Below are 21,069 nucleotides of genomic sequence, written 5' to 3'. Positions count from 1 at the left end.
GTGACCGGGTTTCGTCGTAACCGACATCATCAAATTGGTGATTACGAAACCCGGTCGCTGGTCGAATAAAATTCATTCATTCATGATAGGCGCCGTGGCGAAGTTGGGTAGACGCTCAACTGCGAAACTGGCGTCGCGGGTTCGATTCCCGCAAATTGCAAAATGAATTCATGAAATATTTATTTTAAATTGGTCTGGGTGTTTCTGATGTATTTTTTACATTAACCTTCCCTATCCTTACTATCCTACCTGCAGACAAGCGTCTAAAATAGACGCTTTGAGGGTTATTCCTTTTTTTAATGTGGAAAAAACTACATAGTTTTATTTTATTTTATAAAATGAACTTCCACCAAGAAATGTTAGTGCAAAACTTAAATCTAATAACAGTTTTTTTGTAGATCGAATAATATTTTCAAGACCCACTCATTGAATGTTACTTGTCGAAAGTGATGTGAAACGAGCACATGAAAATTTTCAAGACAAAATATTGATTGTAAGAATAAAATCATAAATGATCAAAATACTAGAAGTGAGATAATTTAAACTCACCCATTCATTTTGTGTAGACAGCAAGAAGAATGAGGATATCCAATTTTCGATAAATTAAGTCAAATTTCACTGATTAACACATGTATTTTGTTTAAATATTGTTTAATGGCGTATTTTTTAACTTATTATTACATCACGTCATTTTTGCACGCTCAGAAACTACGATTACACTTAGATTAAGATTAGCACATTTATAAAACTTTAAAAATCAGTGTACAATACAATAATATTTGTCCGTTTACCACGCCCTTCAGTGGAGTGTTTTAAACATACCATTAATTCCGAAGATCAAGGTAAAACTGTTCCTTACACGTTCGTTTCTGAAAAAAATAAGCATAGTTTTGTTACCTTCTTAAAACACAGAAAAAAAACACAGTTAATAAAAAGCAGTATTGTTACATTATAAGTTCCTACTTCCTACCTATCTCTAATTTATTTTACTGTGTCTGGACTACATTTATATTTCAATTAAGAAATAATAAAAAAATTAAAACAAAACGAAACGAAAATTCGAATTAAGTTATGTTGATATTTCAACATACACAGATGAAGAAAAATTTGGATGTCTGGGTAATTACAGGGCTCAAAACTGTCTAAGTGACTAAGGCTGGTTTATATATATATATTTGTATATATATATATATATATATAGGCTGTAGGGCTTTTCAGAAAAATTAGTGACAAAGAATGGTTTATTTGTTTTAATTTATACGTAGCTCAATTAGACTGGTGGAAATTAATCATCATTAATTATTGTAGGCAACAGTGCCAGTGGTATATTCATTACTATTCAACCATTCATTGTATAATGTTCATTATCAATTTTTCGGGGTGAATCACTCATCAGTCTAGACAAGATCATTATGATTATTATTTAATTTCAAAATAAGTATTTAATGCCAGAAAAAAAAACAAGAAAGTTCAATAATTTTATTTATCGATTTGTCATTTAATTTGATTTTTTATCAACATAATTATTTCAATATAAAAAATATTAAACACTTGCACAAAGCGACCACGAGAAAAAGTGCCCTTTTGAAAAAAAAATAAACTCGGTTAGTGTTTATCACGCAGCTTCCCCGCCGGGGTAGGCAGAGAGAATAGAACACCACATAACTCTGTATTGGCAAACATTCTTCGCCACTTCCACATTCGTGCATCTCCTCAACCAGCCGATTATTTCGGCTCCTTGCTTGATCGCTTTCAAATATATAATATCCCTGATCGTATGATAACTTTTTTTTTAATAGTTTCGATTATTTCACAACCGAGTTTCGATTTATTTCGATCAGCTTCGAGTTTAATTTTCATTTACATGAATTCTGTCGGGAAAATAATAATGCAGGGAATATTTTTCTCCGTTTCTGTAATCTGTAGAAACAGTCGCGAGTCCTGACTGATTGCACTCTAAGCCTTTACGTCAGCCGACAGCAACTTTAATTACCTTTGTGCGAGGTAAGCCGCTTATAGTCTTTACAGGGTTTACTTTAAAGGGCTGTCATAGCTGACATAACCGTTTGCCTGAGATTAGGTGAAAAAGCAAACTTTAAGCCGGCTGCAGCTTTAAACCGTACATAGCGCAAATGCAAACTGTCAGCTACAAGCAAATAAAATAAGTAAGCTGAGACCGTCGGATCAACAAAGATTAAAGAAAAATATTCATATTTAATTATGAATAAAAATCACTTGTTTTTTACAACTTGAGTATTACATTGTATTGTTAACGACTTGGTTTTGTTACTTCATTCATTCAAACCCTTATCCGCACCCCAATGGTGCATAGGGTACTGCATTATATAAACGAAGTGTTATCTTGATCGCTAACTCATGAAGGAAATGTGATCAGCCTTCCACTTTAGGTACCAGTCCAGGATAACATTGTTTAAATATTAAAATGAAAAAATCACTTTTATTTATTTGACCCCCTCCCTGGGAATCGAACCGGGACCTCCAGTACGGTAGCCCAATGTGCTGACCACTACACTAATGCAAAGCTGAGATAAGCATTATCGATAAAATTGAGAAAGGTGTGTTGAGATGGTTTGGACATGTAGAACGAATGAGTGAGGAAAGAACGGTAAAACGAATTTATGAGGCGAATGTTAGTGGGAAAAGAAGCAGAGGAAGACCGAGAAAAACATGGCACGATCAGGTATGCCAAATACTTGAAAGTGGTTAGGTTAGGAGTCGTAACAATCGGCGGGTATGTATGAGGAGATGCATGAACGTGGAAGAGGCGAAGAATGTTTGCAAGGACAGAGTGGTGTGGCGCTCTATTCTCTCTGCCTACCCCTGCAGGGAAGCGGCGTGATGGTTAGTTAGTTAGTTAGTCAGTTAGTTTAATAAAAAAATATTATCCGACAGTTGAATGAAACTTTTTTTAAACTGATGGAACCAATTTGATGTAAAATAAAACCACATCTGAATACCTTTTCTACTTGTATTTTATTCAACCAGCGACCACGTTTCGTCATTACCTTCATCATCAAAAAAGTCTGTTCAGTTCGATGATAGGTACCAGGAGGTTAGAAATGATAAAGATATCAGATCAATTCTCAAATTGTTAGACGAGATTCTAATGCACCTACTAGCGTATTTCATCTAATCAGTTCTGAAAACCTCCCATTCAAGATTAAATATTAATTTATTCACACGATCCGCCTTATTCGGTAAATATTTTGGTAGTGTAATGTCAAAGGGGTATATCTGTCAATTTTTTCATTTTCTGTATTTGTTCCACAAAATGTATAAGATAGTGTATTCCATAATCTGGCAAAAGAATATAGCTGTAGTTGCAATACTTATTTAGTTTTATTACGATATGTACATCTAAAAATACATAAAACAAATGAGTTATTCAATTTCACAAGTTTGTTTTTGCTCTCCTATAAAATTTGGTCTGAGACAGATATACCCACCCCTTTGCCTTTACACTGCCGATTTATTATCCCATTTTCATTGTAAATAATAAAAGATTATCTCACAAAAAGCGTATCTGTCGCTTGATTAAGTCCTTAGTAAGTGGACGCATGAACACGGCTACTGATAGCCCGATCGAGCAATTAACCTCACGCTGGAGAGCAACTATAATGAACCCTCAGTGACCTCAACTCATTTAATCATCGTACACCATTAAACCGGGAGGGATTAATATGCTCTTAGTACCACAAAAACGCAAATTAAGATGTATAGATTACTATATCCATTAAAATCTTAAATCAGTAATCGCATGTTCAATCAGTTGCATTTTCTAAGCAAAAAATGTATACGGATTTTAAAATATGGTAAATACTCAGGGGTGGCCAAACTTTTAATCACAACGAGCAAATTTTTTTTTAATTATTGACGGCGGTTAACTAACATCGTATGTGTCAAGTGCTCATAAAAAATGCTAATTTATAAACAAACTATGAAACAATACCTTCAATCCTTTAAGCCCAAAATACATTAAATATGAAATCGCAACTTTCTTTTCTCTAAACACAGGTAAAATTTTAGGTAATTGAATTTTATTCTTAAAACACCGTTATTGTATTGAAAAAATTGTTTTTCCTCGAAATAAATATATGGTTTTGTAAAAAATGTTAAAAGGTCCAGAAGTAAAAATATTCATATTTTTTCGATATATTTGACATTTTAAATGTCTTATTCCAATAAATATTCTATTTAAAAAAAATGCTTGAATTCACGTGCAACCCCCAGCGCTGCCAAACGTTTTATGATTTGAACACCCGAAATCTAGGCATCGTAAAACCCTTTAATTTATGTTTTCTAAAACATAAAACAAACATAGCTATCTTAAATAATATATTTTGTTTATATTGAATTGACCTTTTAAACTGGTCTCGTAATAATATATTTATATTAGTATGTAAGCTCCGAATCCTGGATTATAATCACATAAGTACCTGAGAAACGCCAGAAATTTTTTATCATTTTAGTTTATAATTTGACCAGTTAATTTATTTATATTTGAACCAATTTAGAAACATTGTTCTTGAATCACTAGAACTTCACTAGAGACATCTATTGGTGCAATAAAATTTTCCGTGCTCAAGCTAAAAAGGTTTAAGTTATCTTGCTGATTACATGAAACGACCCGTTACAAAATCTAGAATATAAAATTTAAGCAATGGTTTAATCTTCTTAATTAATTAAAAGCATATTCATACAATATTTCCAGACTTGAATCGCGATTTTTGATAGGTTCTTACTTAATTAATTAACATAATGAGATGACAAAACCATTCGTAATCAATTTCATAAAGATTCGTCCAAAATATAAGAAGCCAAAATATCAAAGATTCAGCAAGGATTAATTAATTAATTAATATTTCATATCATATAATAACGCAAAGATAACTAATTTTTCTCATTTCTTTTAATATTACCGATAAATAGATCTCATTAGTCACCTCAAAGGACTTACAAATAAAATTCTGTAGTACTCGAACTTGCATGTGAATTGAAAAGCTTGACATTCAGCAATACATTTCGATCTGTATTTTTAATTTACTTTTCCGTTTATATATATATATATATATATATATATATATATATATATATATATATATATATATATATATATATATATATATATATATATATATATATATATATATATATATATATATATATATAAATATATATATAAATATATATATATATATATATATATATATATATATATATATATATATATATATATATATATATATATATATATATATATATATATTATATATATATATATATAATACACATATGTATGTGTGACGTGATGTTGTCCATCCCATCAGATGTTAAGGCTGTGTTAATGACATAATATTTTTGAAACGAGAAAAATATATCTTAAATGTCAACGTTTGAGGAGCTGAAGAGGGTGGCGCATAATAGACTGGAATGGCGAAGGAGGTGTCATTTGTTGCTGCAAACCAATCCACAAGATTGAGATAATAGAGATACTTATTTATTTTACAGTTATCAGGTTTTTGCTACAATACAAATTTTTGATAAAAATTTTAGTTTTTCAGATTCCAATTCTATTGTAGAACTCGATGTTTTCAGTTATAAAACTCGTAATTTTGAAAATTCGTAGTACAGAAAAATTCATACAATTCATGAAATTGTTAAGACGGTTTATTTTTGCTGAAAAATAAGCTTTATAAAAGCACAAAAGTTCCTGATTAAATGTGGTAAATGGGAAAGTCGTGGTAATTCAGCGCGTGTCGCTCTGTGAAGCAAATCTCATGGAATTAACGTGAAGTCGGGACCTAATGGTCCCTAGAAACAAAGCCGAACGTGTTCCAATGTTGACGCCCGACAACAACTCTCTATTCCCGACCGCGAAACAAAACAAACGGACCCAGAACGTATCGTGTGTGATGGCCCAACTTTAAATTAGTGTCCTTCGACCTTTGTTCTGTGAAACTTTTATCCTGTGCCTTGATTACGTTTTTGTTTAATGATTCGAATACGTGTGGACATTGAAACCAGTTTTAAACCAAATACGTTATAGCGTAAAATTCGCAAAATTAATTAAAACAATGTCCAAACTTGAATGTTTGTAGGTACATTACGCAATACTATTTTTTACTGTTGTATAAACATCCCTTTAAAATCACTGAAAAAAATATTGTATAAATGTATGTGTAATAATACAAAGAAAAAAGACAAAAATTCATGTCAATTTGATTTTTATTTCAATCTAAAGGTAAAATAATATTTCTCAACATCAAACTACTTTCTTGAATGTTTTTTACAGATACTTTATGGCATATTTTACAATCGGCGGGTGTGTATGAGAAGATGCATGAACGTGGAAGAGGCGAAGAATGTTTGCAAAGACAGAGTGGTGTGGCGTTCTATTCTCTCTGCCTACCCCTACTGTGAAGCGGCGTGATGGTTAGTTAGTTTTTATTTTATAAAACTTTATAAAATAAAACTAAAACTTTGTTTTAAACTACTTAACGATGATGAATGATATTTGGAACATTTCTCCAACCGGTTTCGACTAGAAACCGAAACTTTCTTCTCGAAACCGGTTGGAGAAAATGACTCAAAATAAATGTGGTTAAATAAAAATAATAATAATAAAACCCTTATCCGCACCCCAATGGTGCATAGGGCACTGCGTCATATAAACGCAGTGTTATCTTGATGGTTTACACATGAAGGAAAGGTGATCAGCCCTCCGCTTCAGGTACCAGTCCAGGGTAATATTGAATAAATATGACAGTAAAAAAATCACTTATATTTAATTTACCCCCCTTGGGAATTGAACCCGGGACCTCCAGAACGGTAGCCGAGCGTGCTGACCATTACACTACGGAGGCGGACAAAAGCTATGTGGTTAAAAGCTATGTTTTATTTTTTTTATAAATCAAACTACTTTTTGACTATCCTCTTTGACTGACTTTATTCGACATATCATTATTTTATTATGTATAATTTGTCAAAGATGTCTCAACCTTACAATGGACATACATAATATGTTTGATATTATCGCATACCGGAAGTCTTTATTTATTTCTTAACTTATTTTATTTAAGGTCTTCTTTAAATTTGATTAGTTTTTTTAGGAATATTTTATGAATTTCATAAAGGATGATTATCACATCTCCCGGGTCATTATTTAACACCATAATAATGACTCAATTTTTTATAGTGTTAGCTTTAGGTGAAATTAAATTTGAAAAACGCAGGAGTATAAGAAAACTAAGTCGTAAATCAAGATATCTTAATTTTTTTACACTCACATATTTTGAAGACATTTTTGAATAAATTTGGCAGATAATAATCGATACATTATTAATGTTGAAATTCCATTTATTTATCATTGAATTAAAAAAAAAACTTAAAGTAAAAATATATATATTATTTTCATCATCCCTCTATTATTCTTTATCATATCAACTTTGTTTAAATATATTAGCATTTTAGCATAGCATATTAGCATTTGTCCGCCTCCGTAGTGTAATGGTCAGCATGCTCGCCTACCGTGGCTTAATAAATATAAGTGATTTTTTCACTCTAATATTTATTCAATATTACACTGGACTGGTACCTGAAGTGGAGGGCTGATCACCTTTCCTTCATGTGTAATCGATCGAGATGACACTGCGTTTATATGAAGCAGTGCCTTATGCACCATTGGGGTGCGGTAAGGGATTATTTATTTTTTATTATATTAGCATTCCTAAATGATGAAAAAAATATTTACTTTATTATTCAGCAAAAAAACAATTTAGTGGCATTTTATTTCCGTATTGTAGGATTACAAAATTTGATCCATCTATTATGAAGGAACAAAAACGTGGTCGGCAGATTATTTTATGCTATGTAAGGAAGTTATTTCATTCGGAATTTGTAAGAACTACTTTTATTCGTAATAAAATATTTGTTTCTAGACGTACTCTGTTACGCGTTGCTGAGCTTAGTCTGTTAAAATGGAAAAGAAATGAAATATGTTGCATTCATTTCCAATATATTTAATTTTACAATGGTTGAAAAGCATTAAAAATATAGAAAAAGCTTTGAAACATCCATGGAGTCGATAACATTAAAAAAGATTAGTCACACCACTGTTTCGAACAATTTAATATTTATGTTTAATTTACATAGATTGAATAATATTTTTTTCCATAAATTATAAAATAAATTTTCTACTTGAATTTTCATACGAAAAATAAATTATCAGTTGAAAAAAAAAATCATAAATCCTCTTGGTAGTGTAGACAGTCTTTCTAGAATGTTCCGCAAGATTTTTCCGAGCTTTTTCCCTGAGTACCATACACAAAAGGCTATATATTTCATCTCTCGAATTAAAAATATGGATATAAACAAATTAAAATGTAAAAAAATTGGTGAGATGAAAATTAGTTCAAAATTGATTCAATGTTTTTGATTACGTATAAAAATTGTTTCAAAAAATAATATATTAAAATTTTGGTGAGGTGAAAATTGATTCAATGATTTTGATTACATATAAAAATTGTTTCAAAATCAACATTAAAAAAAGTGGTGAGATGAAATATGGTTAAAAATTGTTTCAAAATTGTTTCAAAAATGTTTCAAAACTGTTTCAAAACTGTTTCAAAACCAAGAATTTGAGTAGTAGTGAGTAGAATTAGAGTAGTTTCAAAACCAAGAATTTGTCAATAATGGGTAGAATTAATGAATGTTACACGTGTGTAAAGTGATCACTTGCTCAGTTAAATGCTCAGACTTCCATATTCTTCTTCATCTTTGATGAGATGACAAAATATAATATATGAAAAACAACTCCAATAATTGGAGATAATCCAGATTTGTGAACAAGTATTTGGACAAACTCAAAATATACAGCACTATTTTTTTTCTGCGTAAGTTAATATAAAAAAAAATGAGATGCTAGCTCCCGCCATCGAAACTCATTAAGGCAATTTCTTAATTGTCACGTGAGGTATGAAAATTAACCATTCTCAGTATTATACGTAATCGTACGAAGACTTGTATTATTAATTTAGAGTTTAGTTAAGTTTAATGATATGAAATTATAATTATAATTAATTGACCTTCGTTGTAATTGTGTCACAAGATAACGAGTGGCGCAGGATATATTCATTATCACCAGAATCCGGTTGACATCATTTGTTAGCGGAGTTTCACATTATTTTAATTAAAGTTATTCAAACGCAATTATTTAACGTGCGACGCGCATTTAAAAAAAATGTACCCATTTCTATAAGGTGATTCATAAACGTGTTGGATTTTTAAAACAACAGTTTTTTTCGTGCTAAATCCAAAGATCGTTAAACTGGACCTTATCCACACCCAATGGTGCATAGGGATTGCATCAAAATGATGCAATGTTATTTTGATCGTTTATTATATAAAGGCAAAGTGTCAGTCTTGAGCTTTAATACAAAGTGAATATTTTAGTAAAAACCACTCATATTTATTTTGGCTCCCTTGGGAATACATCCTAGGACTTTCAGTATAGTAGCCAAACATGTTAACCACTACATTATGGAGTTTTATGCAACACTTTTATCCACCTCCGTAGTGTAATGGTCAGCACGCTCGGCTACCGTACTAGAGGTCCCGGGTTCGATTCCCAGGGGTAGGGAAGGCTCAAAAAAATAAAGGTGTTTTTTTTTAAATATGTATTCAATATTACCCTTGACTGGTAGGGTAGACTGGGTACGGTTGAAACAATTTTGCTTATATTGTCCATAGAATTGTTCTTAACAAGTCAAGTGATGATGAAGATGCATTAAATACAAGAGTGTGTTTCTGTCTACTAATGGGAAGTATTATTTCAGTATCCGGTGTGTTATTTTTAGTAACAGATCAAATTTAAAAAATATATCCGATTTGTTTCAACCGTCCCCATACCAGGGGCAGTTGAAACAGTGATTGGGGTCAGTTGAAACACACGCAAATAAATCAATATTTAATATTGTAAGACGTTTTATTCATTATTTATGTTTGTTTTATAAATAATTATGGCACCGCATGACAATATTAATCAGTCTACAGATATGTAATGAACAAAAACAACTAAAAACAATGGCATTTAAAAAAAACAAATCAAACGAAAATAATCTGTGAATAAACTAAAAGGAAACACTTCTTTCATTTTGATTAGTCATAAATCAAGCGAAAATCTAGCTTTGGGATCATTCCGAGTCGCAATTGTGGCAAACATAGCTAAGACCACCTTTTGTGCAGTCTTCTTGAGTCCACAGTTTACAAGTGGTGCACTGTATCCACTTTTCACCGGATTTGCTCTCTGAATACAGTGACAGACAAACAAGACAATAGCACTCGTCCTCTTCTGATGATGATTCCTGTTGCGTATTATGGTTATTTTTCCTTTAACGATCCTTCTACTTTTTTCTCCATCCAATCTTTTCTTGACTTACTTAGTTTTCATCCGTTTCAACCTTATTTCATGTTCCTTTCTTATCTCTTCTTTCTCTGTTTTTTTTTTAGTAGCAAGTATTTTGCAAGCTCCTGCTCCTGCTCTTTATTAAAAACTTCGTTATGGGGTTCATATCCCATTTTCTTCTTCACCAGATGCATCTCGCTTTCGTATATATATAATGAGTGAATAGTGGTTTAATCCATGCTTCTCCGCCGCTTTTCGCAGTGAATCTCCTGCTTTAACCTCCTCATAAGCGTATGTATACCTCGACAAGTCGACCTTCCCTCTCGAAGTCTTTCTTGCGCGTACTCTCGGCATCAAGAAAACAGGAAAACTGAAAAATTATGCTGTTTCAACCGTACCCACAAAAAATGTTTCAACCGTCCCCAACCCCTCCAATAGGTGGAAAACAGAAAATAGTAATGTTAACAATAATGACACATTAAAACTAATCACTATATCGTGTTCTACAAGCTTCATTTCAAACACGAAATCATACTCAATAATATCGTTTCAATAGAAACCGTAATAAAAGGAAAATTCTCGGAACAAAAATACTTACTTTTGGTTATCAAAATACAATAAGACCTCCTACAAGCAACTGCACCGTGGGTCGAGCGATGCAACACTGATATTCGTGTTTGAACTTGTTGCCCGCTTTGTTCGTCCCTTGGACCCTTCACCCTACCGCATACGGTTTGCAAGATATTTGCTCTGTTTCAACCGTCCTTTGTTTCAACCGTACCCAGTCTACCCTACCTGAAGTGCAGGGCTGATCACCTTTCCTTCATGTGTTAACGATTGATCGTTAACACATGAATAACACATGAATGTACGCCATGTGTGTGAATAAGCGTACGTGGTGAATCGATTGATCGCGGCTGATGAATAAATCCTCGCACTTTTGGTGAAAGCTCCCGCGATTTATGTATCTTGAGATAACACTACTTTCATACTCGTATGATGCAGTACCCAATACACCATTCGATGCAGATAAGGGTTAAAAGAAGACACCATGGGGGCAAATAGAATGAAGATCGGTGTGGTCTTAATTCTAATATGCTCTGGTACATTGCATTCCACTAATGATTTTAGTTTCATCACCAAAGTCACTAAAATCTCTAGTCTGACGTAAAAACTTTATTACTAACATATATTTATTTAGATTGGCAGTAACAGATATATTGAAAGCTTTTAAATGTAAATTCACAGTAAAATTGGGATACAATTTTTTATTGTTTCACATATTCAATAAATTTCGCAACTTAGTTTTAAAAAATGCTTTGCAAGAGTAGATCTGTCAAGAAGCCTAGATGCTTCTGTATCAGATCTGGACATGCGGTGGGACAGATTTCAATTACTAACTCATAATATACTCATAAAATTGTTTACAAGCAAGTGTAACAATAAATAAATAAAATGTTTAAAATATCTTCGACGAGTTAATGAATATTTATGCAAATAATTTTTCGAATTACATTCATTTTTTGTAACATTAAACATAGAGAGTAAACCCATTCACATATTGGGAAAGGTTATAAAACTTTCTAACTTAAATCCTAAGTAGGGACATGACAAGCGGTGTTGCATAACCTGTAGCTAGAATTCAGAGTACAACATTTTGAGTAGGTAATGAAAAGAAGCTTTTTATTGAGCAGAAACTCTTTTATTAGTATGTGAGGTCCGAATCCAGGATTATAATCACATACATGAGAAACGCCAGAAAATATCATTTACATTTTTATTATTTTAGCTTATAATTTGACCAGTTAATTTATTTACAACATTTTGTGTATCCAAATACTAGTTCACAAATCGCTCACTCCTTTCAAGAACGTCATAAATCAAAAATCGTCAATTTTCAGTTGTGCATGTTTTCGGAATGCCCAAAAAATGAACTATATCCCAGCAAAAGAGGCATAATTTTAACTTAATATTTACCCGATACAGGGCAGAAAGTGTTGTTTTTGCATTTTGTAGAAAAGGTATTATTTAATTATTTTTTTAAATATACTAAATATTTTTCGAATGTAGAAAAAACCTCAGGTTTTACCTAAAAAGATCTGTTGCATATTAAAAAAATTAATAAGTGGCTTGATATTTATTTTTAATACACTGTATTACATGTTTAAACTTTAAAAACGTTCTCCTGAAAAATCAAGTTTTTTGATTTATGACGTTCTTGAAAGGAGTGGGCGAAATCTGGATTATCTCAAGAACCCATTCATGCTGGAGATTCTAGGAAAGAAATAAAAAATTAAAAAAAGTAAAAATAAAAATTTATTAATAAATTTTTACATTATTAACTCTTGATCGTTTACACATTCCTTTATTTTGCTTTGCTCCATATTTTTGTTTGCCCTTAAGAGGGCAACAAATTAAATATGGAAGGAATTATGTATTGAAGTGTTCTACTTCCATATTTATTGTTCACTCTAAGGACCATCAACCCTTCGTTGTGGGTGAAACGGATATCATAGTTGAGTTATAGAATAAAATAACAACTGTGTAATTTTTTCCACATTAATTTTATTTGACCAGCAACCGGGTTGCGTCGTAACCGACATCATCAGACTTGTGATGGCGAAACCCGGTCGCTGGTCAAATAAAATTAACGTGGAAAAAATTATTTATGCCATTATGATTGCGTAATATTTTAGTTATGAATAATGTCTACACTTTCCAAATATTTTAAGGATAAATAAGTTTTGAACAAAAAATTTTATGAACATAGGATAATTTTAAAAACATGAAATAAAATAAGGATAAAATAAGACTGCCATTTATGAAAAAAACCGAGTCTAAGGGTTTAAAAATTTATGATGAAATTCCTGAATGTATGAAGAATAAAAAGAGTCTGATAGAATTTAAAAATAAATGTTTTGTTAACTGTAAGAAAATATAAATATATATATATATATATATATATATATATATATATATATATATATATATATATATATATATATATATATATATATATATATATATATATATATATATATATATATATATATATATATATATATATATATATATATAGATGATGTTAATTAAGTGTAAATAATAGTCTGTTTTAAATGTAATATAAGCTAACTAAAGAAATAAATTTTAAAATTAGTAGAAATATTCTTCATATTGAGCTCCTTCACTGACGTCAGATGAAACAGATGTATCGCATAAATGTTTGTTTATAATGAACTTTTAAGTATCTTTTTACTAAAATATTATTAATTAATATGAGAGAATATTTTTTTAATAATTAAAAAGTGAAGGCATGGGGAAAGAGAAACGAAAAATTAATTTTGTTTTGTAATTGTGTTTACCTGTTTATTATAAAAATATGAAATTATCATTTCACGGACTATTTATTCACAAACTAATATTATTATCGAAAAATACTACCCGAAATCAGTATAGAAAAACTAAACATTTAAAAATATATCAAATAACACTACTTCATACTACATGTTTTTAATGATTTCATGAATTGAATAAACGTAATTTTAAATTGTGTATCTTTTATCTCATAAATTTAATAAAGTTGTCAATATCAAAAAATATTTATATTTTTTAATCCTACTTATTTTTCACAAAATCTATATCATTTATCATATCAGACAGTGGATTATGTTCCCTATGTCCATATGAGATGTCAATTTATAGTAATCGCTTAAGCCAGCCAAATGCCAGGTCGTAAGCCATGGGACGCACAGATTTCCATATTCTTCACATGAAGTGGAACGATGTTTCGTGTCAAGTTGAGACACCTTTAAATACTTTTTGTTTCAATGAACAAAATATTTTTGATCGCAAACAAAGGCCTTTGTATAACATCCATATAACTAGCAAATAATTTGATACGTTCATAATTTCACTATTTATATAAATAAAAAATAAAAATAAAGCAAAAATTATCGTAATAATAATGATCATACCTGTTTTGGTCCTAAATATTCCGGTTCATAAAACAAAAGCACAACTTTTCACTCCACAATATGGAGATAGGTAAACACAACACAGATTCATTCACAAATAAGTTTTATCTAACCTTCACGTATAAACTGTTCAGATCTAGTTTATTTAGAAAATAATAAGCTCGTGATTTAAATTATATTATTCTTACTTATTATTAGTTGTTTTATCGTTAGTTTTCGGTTCATTTTCATGTAATATCCGAAAAAAAGGGAAAATTATCCCTTCACGGGTGGTTCATTCATGTCGCGGGTCCGAGCTCTGGCGGCGGTCTCGGGAACTAGCCGGGCGGGCAGGACAAAAAGCGCGGCAAATTATGACAGATAAAGAAGCCGGGAAAAGCGACCAGCACACTACTAATACTAAACTACACCGGAGGCTAACTGACGGAGCTCGCCGGGGCCTGGGGCGGCGAGGGGGGGACACAGCGTGGGCGGCTGGAGTACGCGCTGCTAAATTACTCTTCAAGGGAGGACCGAATCCGCACGAAGTACGGCTGACAACTGACAACTTCATTCACACCCAATGCCGGTATAAAAAAAAACATTAAAAATGTATGTACACTTCGAATCAACCCCTTAAAAAACGCCATAAAGAAGCTTTTTAATCGTTTAAAAACAAAGGAATTATTTTTGATATCTCAGCACAGATGAAGATAATATGGAAGTCTGGGCATTTATAGGTCTTGCGACCGTAATAGACTGATCACTTAACACACATGTAACATTCACCAATTCTGCCTATGATTGACAACCACACTACTCAAATTCTTGGAACTTCTATATATGTTGTTCAAATTCGAAACATAGTGCTTGAATTCACTAGAATACGTGTAAATACCTACTAATTGGAGATAATCCAGATTTGTGAACAAGTATTTAGACACACTCAACATGTTGTAAACAAAGGAATTTAGTTAAAGAAATACGCGTCTTTTAAATACATTTTCCTCCCAATGAATGCTACACATATATTTAATTATTTTTTTTCACTTTGCGCATTTAACTGGGTTTAAAATCTAATAAAAAATATTTTTCTACGAAATAAACGTACAGCTCCCTTTGATTTCGGAGTACCCCGTCGCAGCGAGGTTTGTGAATGAATGGGCGGTGCCAAAAGCCGCCCACGCTGCGCGGAGGGAGGGGTCCCGGCGGGCGAGGGCGGGCGGGGGCGGCGAGGGGAAGCCGCCTACGGAACTGTGTGTGAACCGAGACTGTTCGCATAGCGATACTTCCACAATATACAACCCTTATACAAAAATGAGAAGGTATTTCATTACTATTACAGTAAACAAGATAGATCTGTGTTTATTAATACTCAATTATTCTATTAAAATTAATCATTTTGAAATTTAATGAAGAATGTAATGGTCAAATAGTTAAATTCATGGGATGATACATACCTATTCACCTATTATGACAGTACACATACCTCAGCTGAGACAAATAAGTTTTTATTTTATTTATTTAACGTAAGTGAGAGGTTTTTCATTACTATTACGGTAAACAAGACAGATCTGTGATTATTAAAACTCAATAATTCTATTAAAATTAATCATTTTGCAAATAACGGGAGAATTCAGTGGTAAAAAAGTTCAAATTCGTAAGATATTTAACGTAAACGAGAAGTTATTTCATTATTTTTACAGTAAACAAGAGGGATCTGCAATTATTCATACAAAATAATTCTATTTTCAAATTAATAATTTTAAAAATAAATTTGAATTTCATGGTTAAATAGTGTAAATTCATGAGATATTTTTAACTTAGCTATACTTTTGCTCAATTTATTGGAAATATTTTGACAATATACATATAACATGATGTACAAACATATGTATATTTGTGTTTTTTTGTAGTTTTCGTACGTTTTTTTTAAAAATTTTAGTATTTTCTTTTGTGCATTTAAAAATTTATGATTGTATGAACATCGCAATTGATTTTGCTGTCATGTACCGGTAAATTTCAATGAATAAATAAATTAAAGTCTTTTGGTTATATTTTTGAGATACGTCTTGATAAATTGATGTCTTCATCGCAATAAATGCCAAAAATATATCTATTCATATTATTCACGCTTTTTATTTAGCCAATACTTTCAGTAATGAAAAATCTCTATACATAATACGTGATAAAACTCGAGAGATTGTTATTATGACAGTACACATACCTCAGCTGAGACAAACAAGTTGTTTTTTTAAATTTATTTGTCAAAAATTTGTAGAAAAGTACATCGATGGAGTTATAAATGGAGGAAGCTATCTGTAAATGTGAGTGAGTATAAGGAGATGCTGAGAAGTTAACTCTCTCCTACTTCTACTACCTCTCCAAATTGTTATAAAAAAGTACTTACTAATTTGCTTATAATGAATTACTTTAAAACTTGCTTAATCAAAATACCATAATAGCGAAGAAAAAAGCTCGTTACGTTTGCAAACGATGTCACGAAAAACCATTGTACCCAGAGTAATAACTCGACACTGGCTATAACACTCAAGATGGGTAAAAAGCCATCAAAAAGAAGAAGAAGAAGAAGAAGTACCCATAGTGTAGTATATTTCCATTCACTCATATAAAATGAGCTTGTTTCTTATATTATAATAATTTGTTTCAGTAAAATGTAATTATTTATATTCATTGCACTGTTTTTTTTCAAATATAAACAAAAGGAAAACACGTGTTTTTACCTATAATTAACATGTAATTTATTATCATTTTTTAACAAAAATGTTACAATCCCATGCTCCCTCAAGCATAGATAATCCTAATGTGAGATCGGAAATTCTTCAAACATCAATACAAAAAAATTTCTGTGTGTAATGACCTACATGAAAAGAGTTTATTAAAAAAAATAATCGGGAAAAGGTTGCAACTGTTCATGAGTTGGAACTATTTATTTAGACACTCTTCAAGCTCAATTCCAAAACAAATTTCTCCTCCTTTCAGAATAGGAGGGTTAAAATGAACCATCTTGGCGAAGTGTTTAATAATGCAAAACGAAGAAAAAATAAATCTGCGATACATGTATTTAAACTATTTTATTTACTATATATAATTTATAGAGTTTTCTCGTTTCAAAAACGTATATGAAAATTACAGTATATTTGGGGCTGAAACGGATTATTGAGTTTTAACTCTTTGCATTCGAAAGTGTTTTTTGTATGTTTATACCGCCAACTCGACTCAAATTACCGTTAATTATTATATTCAATTGTTCAAAGATAAATCTGATTAAATTATATTGTCAATTAAAACGACTATATTTTCTTGCTGCGCGCCGTAGGCATAGCTGCGGCATTCGTGTAATACGACAAACCACGCATGGCTTAAAAATAAGGTTTAAAAATATATACATTTTATAGTTTTCACCTCTAATCATAATTATTGAATTATATTTTTATTTTGATTCTGATTATTGTGATATCTGTGAACGCATTATTACTTGTAGTTATTTAAATGGTATTTCATTATGATCGTGTTTATTACACACAAATCCCTAAATCATAGCGGAATCCGCCAATTAATTTAAGGCAACAAGCAATATCTCAGAAATTCATGGTATTTTGAGAGCGGTTCCTTTAAGGAATTACGGGTGTATTAGTATTTTTCATTGAAATCAATATGGATCGCATATTCGTAGGGTATTTTATTCATCAACCTAATTAATTATTTATGATATACACAGAGAAATATTCCGCCAATAGGTAAACAGCAGGTTTATCTTAAATTGAAAATAAATAAAACTGAATATTACTTAAGTCCAACCAATTCGCATTGAGAAATTAATTGTAACGAGAATTAGTTGTCTTAGAATTAGTCGAGAATTATGTCTCAAGCACTGATACATATGTAAGCGCTCTTATATCTCTTATAAGCGCTCGTAAATCATATAAAATTATTATTATATATATATAATATATATCTATATATATATATATATATATATATATATATATATATATATATATATATATATATATATATATATATATACATATATATATATATATATATATGTATATATATATATATATATATATATATATATATATATATATATATATATATATATATATATATATATATATATATATATATGAGGACTGCATGCATAAGGGTAAGTGGTTCATTTTCATCCTGGCTTAGCATCTCTAAAGGTGTTAAACAGGGATGTGTAATGTCACCGTGGCTGTTTAACCTATACATGGATAATTGCATGAAAGAACTGAAAGATTTAAATGTTGGGGCTAGAATGAATAATTTGACTGTCTGTTGCCTTTTGTATGCTGACGATGCTGTTCTTCTTGCTGATAGCAGAGAAGACCTGCAAGCTTTGGTGACAAAAGTGTATAATGTGTGCAAGGAAAGTGATTTATTGATTAATGTTAGCAAATCCAAGATTGTGGTTTTTGAAAGAGAAGAATGCAGATCTGAATGTGAAATATTGGTAAACGGAGAGATTTTGGAACAGGTAGATGATTTCGTGTATTTGGGTAGTATGTTTTCTAGGGATGGAAAGATTGATAAAGACTTAGAAAGGAGAGTGAATGCTGGGAACAAAGTTAATGGTGCACTAAAATCAGTTATAGCAAATAAAAACCTATCAGCGGAAGCTAAACTGGCAGTGCACAACGGAGTCCTGGTTCCAACTCTGATGTATGGAAGTGAAACATAGAGTTGGCAAAAGAAGGATGAAAGTAGACTGATGCAGTCGAAATGCGATCTCTCAGAAGAATGTGCGACAAAACGATGTATGATAGATGTACGAATAGTGAAATAAGGAAGGAATGCAAAGCTGAGATAAGCATTATCGATAAAATTAAGAAAGGTGTGTTGAGATGGTGTGGACATGTAGAACGAATGAGTGAGGAAAGAACGGTAAAACAAATTTATGAGGCGAATGTTAGCGGGAAAAGAAGCAGAGGAAGACCGAGAAAAACATGGCACGATCAGGTATGCCAAATACTTGAAAGTGGTCAGGTTAGGAGTTGTAACAATCGGCGGGTATGTATGAGGAGATGCATGAACGTGGAAGAGGCGAAGAATGTTTGCAAGGACAGAATGGTGTGGCGCTCTATTCTCTCTGCCTACCCCTGCGGGGAAGCAGCGTGATGGTTAGTTAATTAGTTAGTTTTTATTTATAATTCTCTGCCACAAATAAATGTTAGTAAATTTTTTTTTAAAAACGCATTTATTATGTTCACATTTATTGACATATTGAAATTGTCATTGCAAAAAATTGTGCGTTTTTAAATGCGTTTGTTAAAAAAATTAATTTACATTAACATTTAAAAATATGCAGCAGTGTTTTATATAGAAAAAATATGTGCGATAAAATGTTCTTGCAATCTTTTATCACGTGTAAGAATTTTTTATCGATATAAATGTAGACAGACATTCTTGCGAGAGAGGTATGGGTCTATTATTCCATAATGTTTGTTTCGAAATCTCGTAAAAGCCCTTTTGTTCCGCCGAGAATCTGTTGAAACATCTTCATAAATAAGTCCATGATCGATGTGTTGTGATTTTGTGGATTTTCAAACTAAAGTACTCAGGGATATTAAACCTTTAATACTTACGAATATCTGATTTATTGTTTTCCCTCCAGAAGAAATAGTTTTCATTAAATGAGTATTAACAATAAATTTCTTTTTTTCCTTTTTAAAGAGAAATAAGTATGTGTGTTTATATTATTTACACAAATATTCAATTTTATACTATTTATGTGAGCCTAAGCGGCTCATTGTTAGAAATAGGTATCAAATTGAGTGGGTTCGAACCGAGAAACTCTGACTCAAGAGTCCGCGACACTAACCACGGGACCACAAAATGTTTTTATATTTCATTTTGTTGTTTTTTTTATTGTCTTTAGTGAATTAATGAATTCGTGGTGAAATTAGCATGATGAAAATATGTGATATAATTCAAAATACAAAAAATACTTGAATTTGATTTTATTCATTTAAAGAAATATATATATTGCTGTCGGGATAAAGTTGCGTAAGTAGTCTCACAGGTCCTTGGTTCGATTCCCACTCTATATCAACCTGGTATCTATTTCAACTGTAACATTCACCAATTTCTACACATGATTGACAACCACACTACTCAAATTCATGAAACTCATATATATATATATATATATATATATATATATATATATATATATATATATATATATATATATATATATATATATATATATATATATATATATAGAATTACTAGAATTTTCACTAGTGACATATATTCTTCTTCATCTATGTTGAGATGTCAAAAAATACTATGATAAATAACTTCTATAATTGGAGAAAATCCAGATTTGTGAACCAGTATGAAAACACACTCAAAATGATGTTAATGAAAATTATTAATGGAACGATTTTAATTTTTTTACATTGGACCGGATTTATTGCTCGTTAAATCCGATATTCGTTAAACAGAGGTCCGTTATATCGAGGCTTTACTGTAATAATGATTGCAGCACATCTCTTTCTCTACTGAAGCGATAAATATACGAGTTACGCGAACTAAAGTGTCTTGGTGCTAAGTTTCTATACCGTTGTACATATTGTATAGAATAACTTATTGTAGGTACTGTAAAGAGGCAATAACTTACCGAAATTGGTTTGTTGT

At 31.1% G+C, this 21,069-nt stretch overlaps 1 protein-coding gene across 1 annotated transcript in view; it reads right to left on the bottom strand.

The window, feature by feature from the left end:
* The window catches only part of LOC148307423 (atrial natriuretic peptide-converting enzyme-like), a 231,209-nt gene extending 216,390 nt beyond the window's left edge, over positions 1 to 14,819 (bottom strand). The window contains exons 1-2 of the mRNA XM_088263429.1: positions 14,398 to 14,819; positions 550 to 869 (exon numbers count right to left, since the gene is read on the bottom strand). Coding sequence (XP_088119555.1) covers positions 550 to 553 — 4 coding nt within the window. The 5' untranslated portion in view covers positions 554 to 869; positions 14,398 to 14,819. The remainder of the gene's footprint in view (positions 1 to 549; positions 870 to 14,397) is intronic.
* Positions 14,820 to 21,069: the final 6,250 nt, after the last annotated feature.

The sequence above is a fragment of the Brachycentrus maculatus genome, unplaced genomic scaffold (assembly GCF_059751285.1).
Source record: "Brachycentrus maculatus isolate JH-2025_06_01 unplaced genomic scaffold, ASM5975128v1 h1tg000199l, whole genome shotgun sequence".
NCBI lineage: Eukaryota > Metazoa > Arthropoda > Insecta > Trichoptera > Brachycentridae > Brachycentrus > Brachycentrus maculatus.
This window is presented reverse-complemented; position numbering and strand designations above follow the sequence as displayed.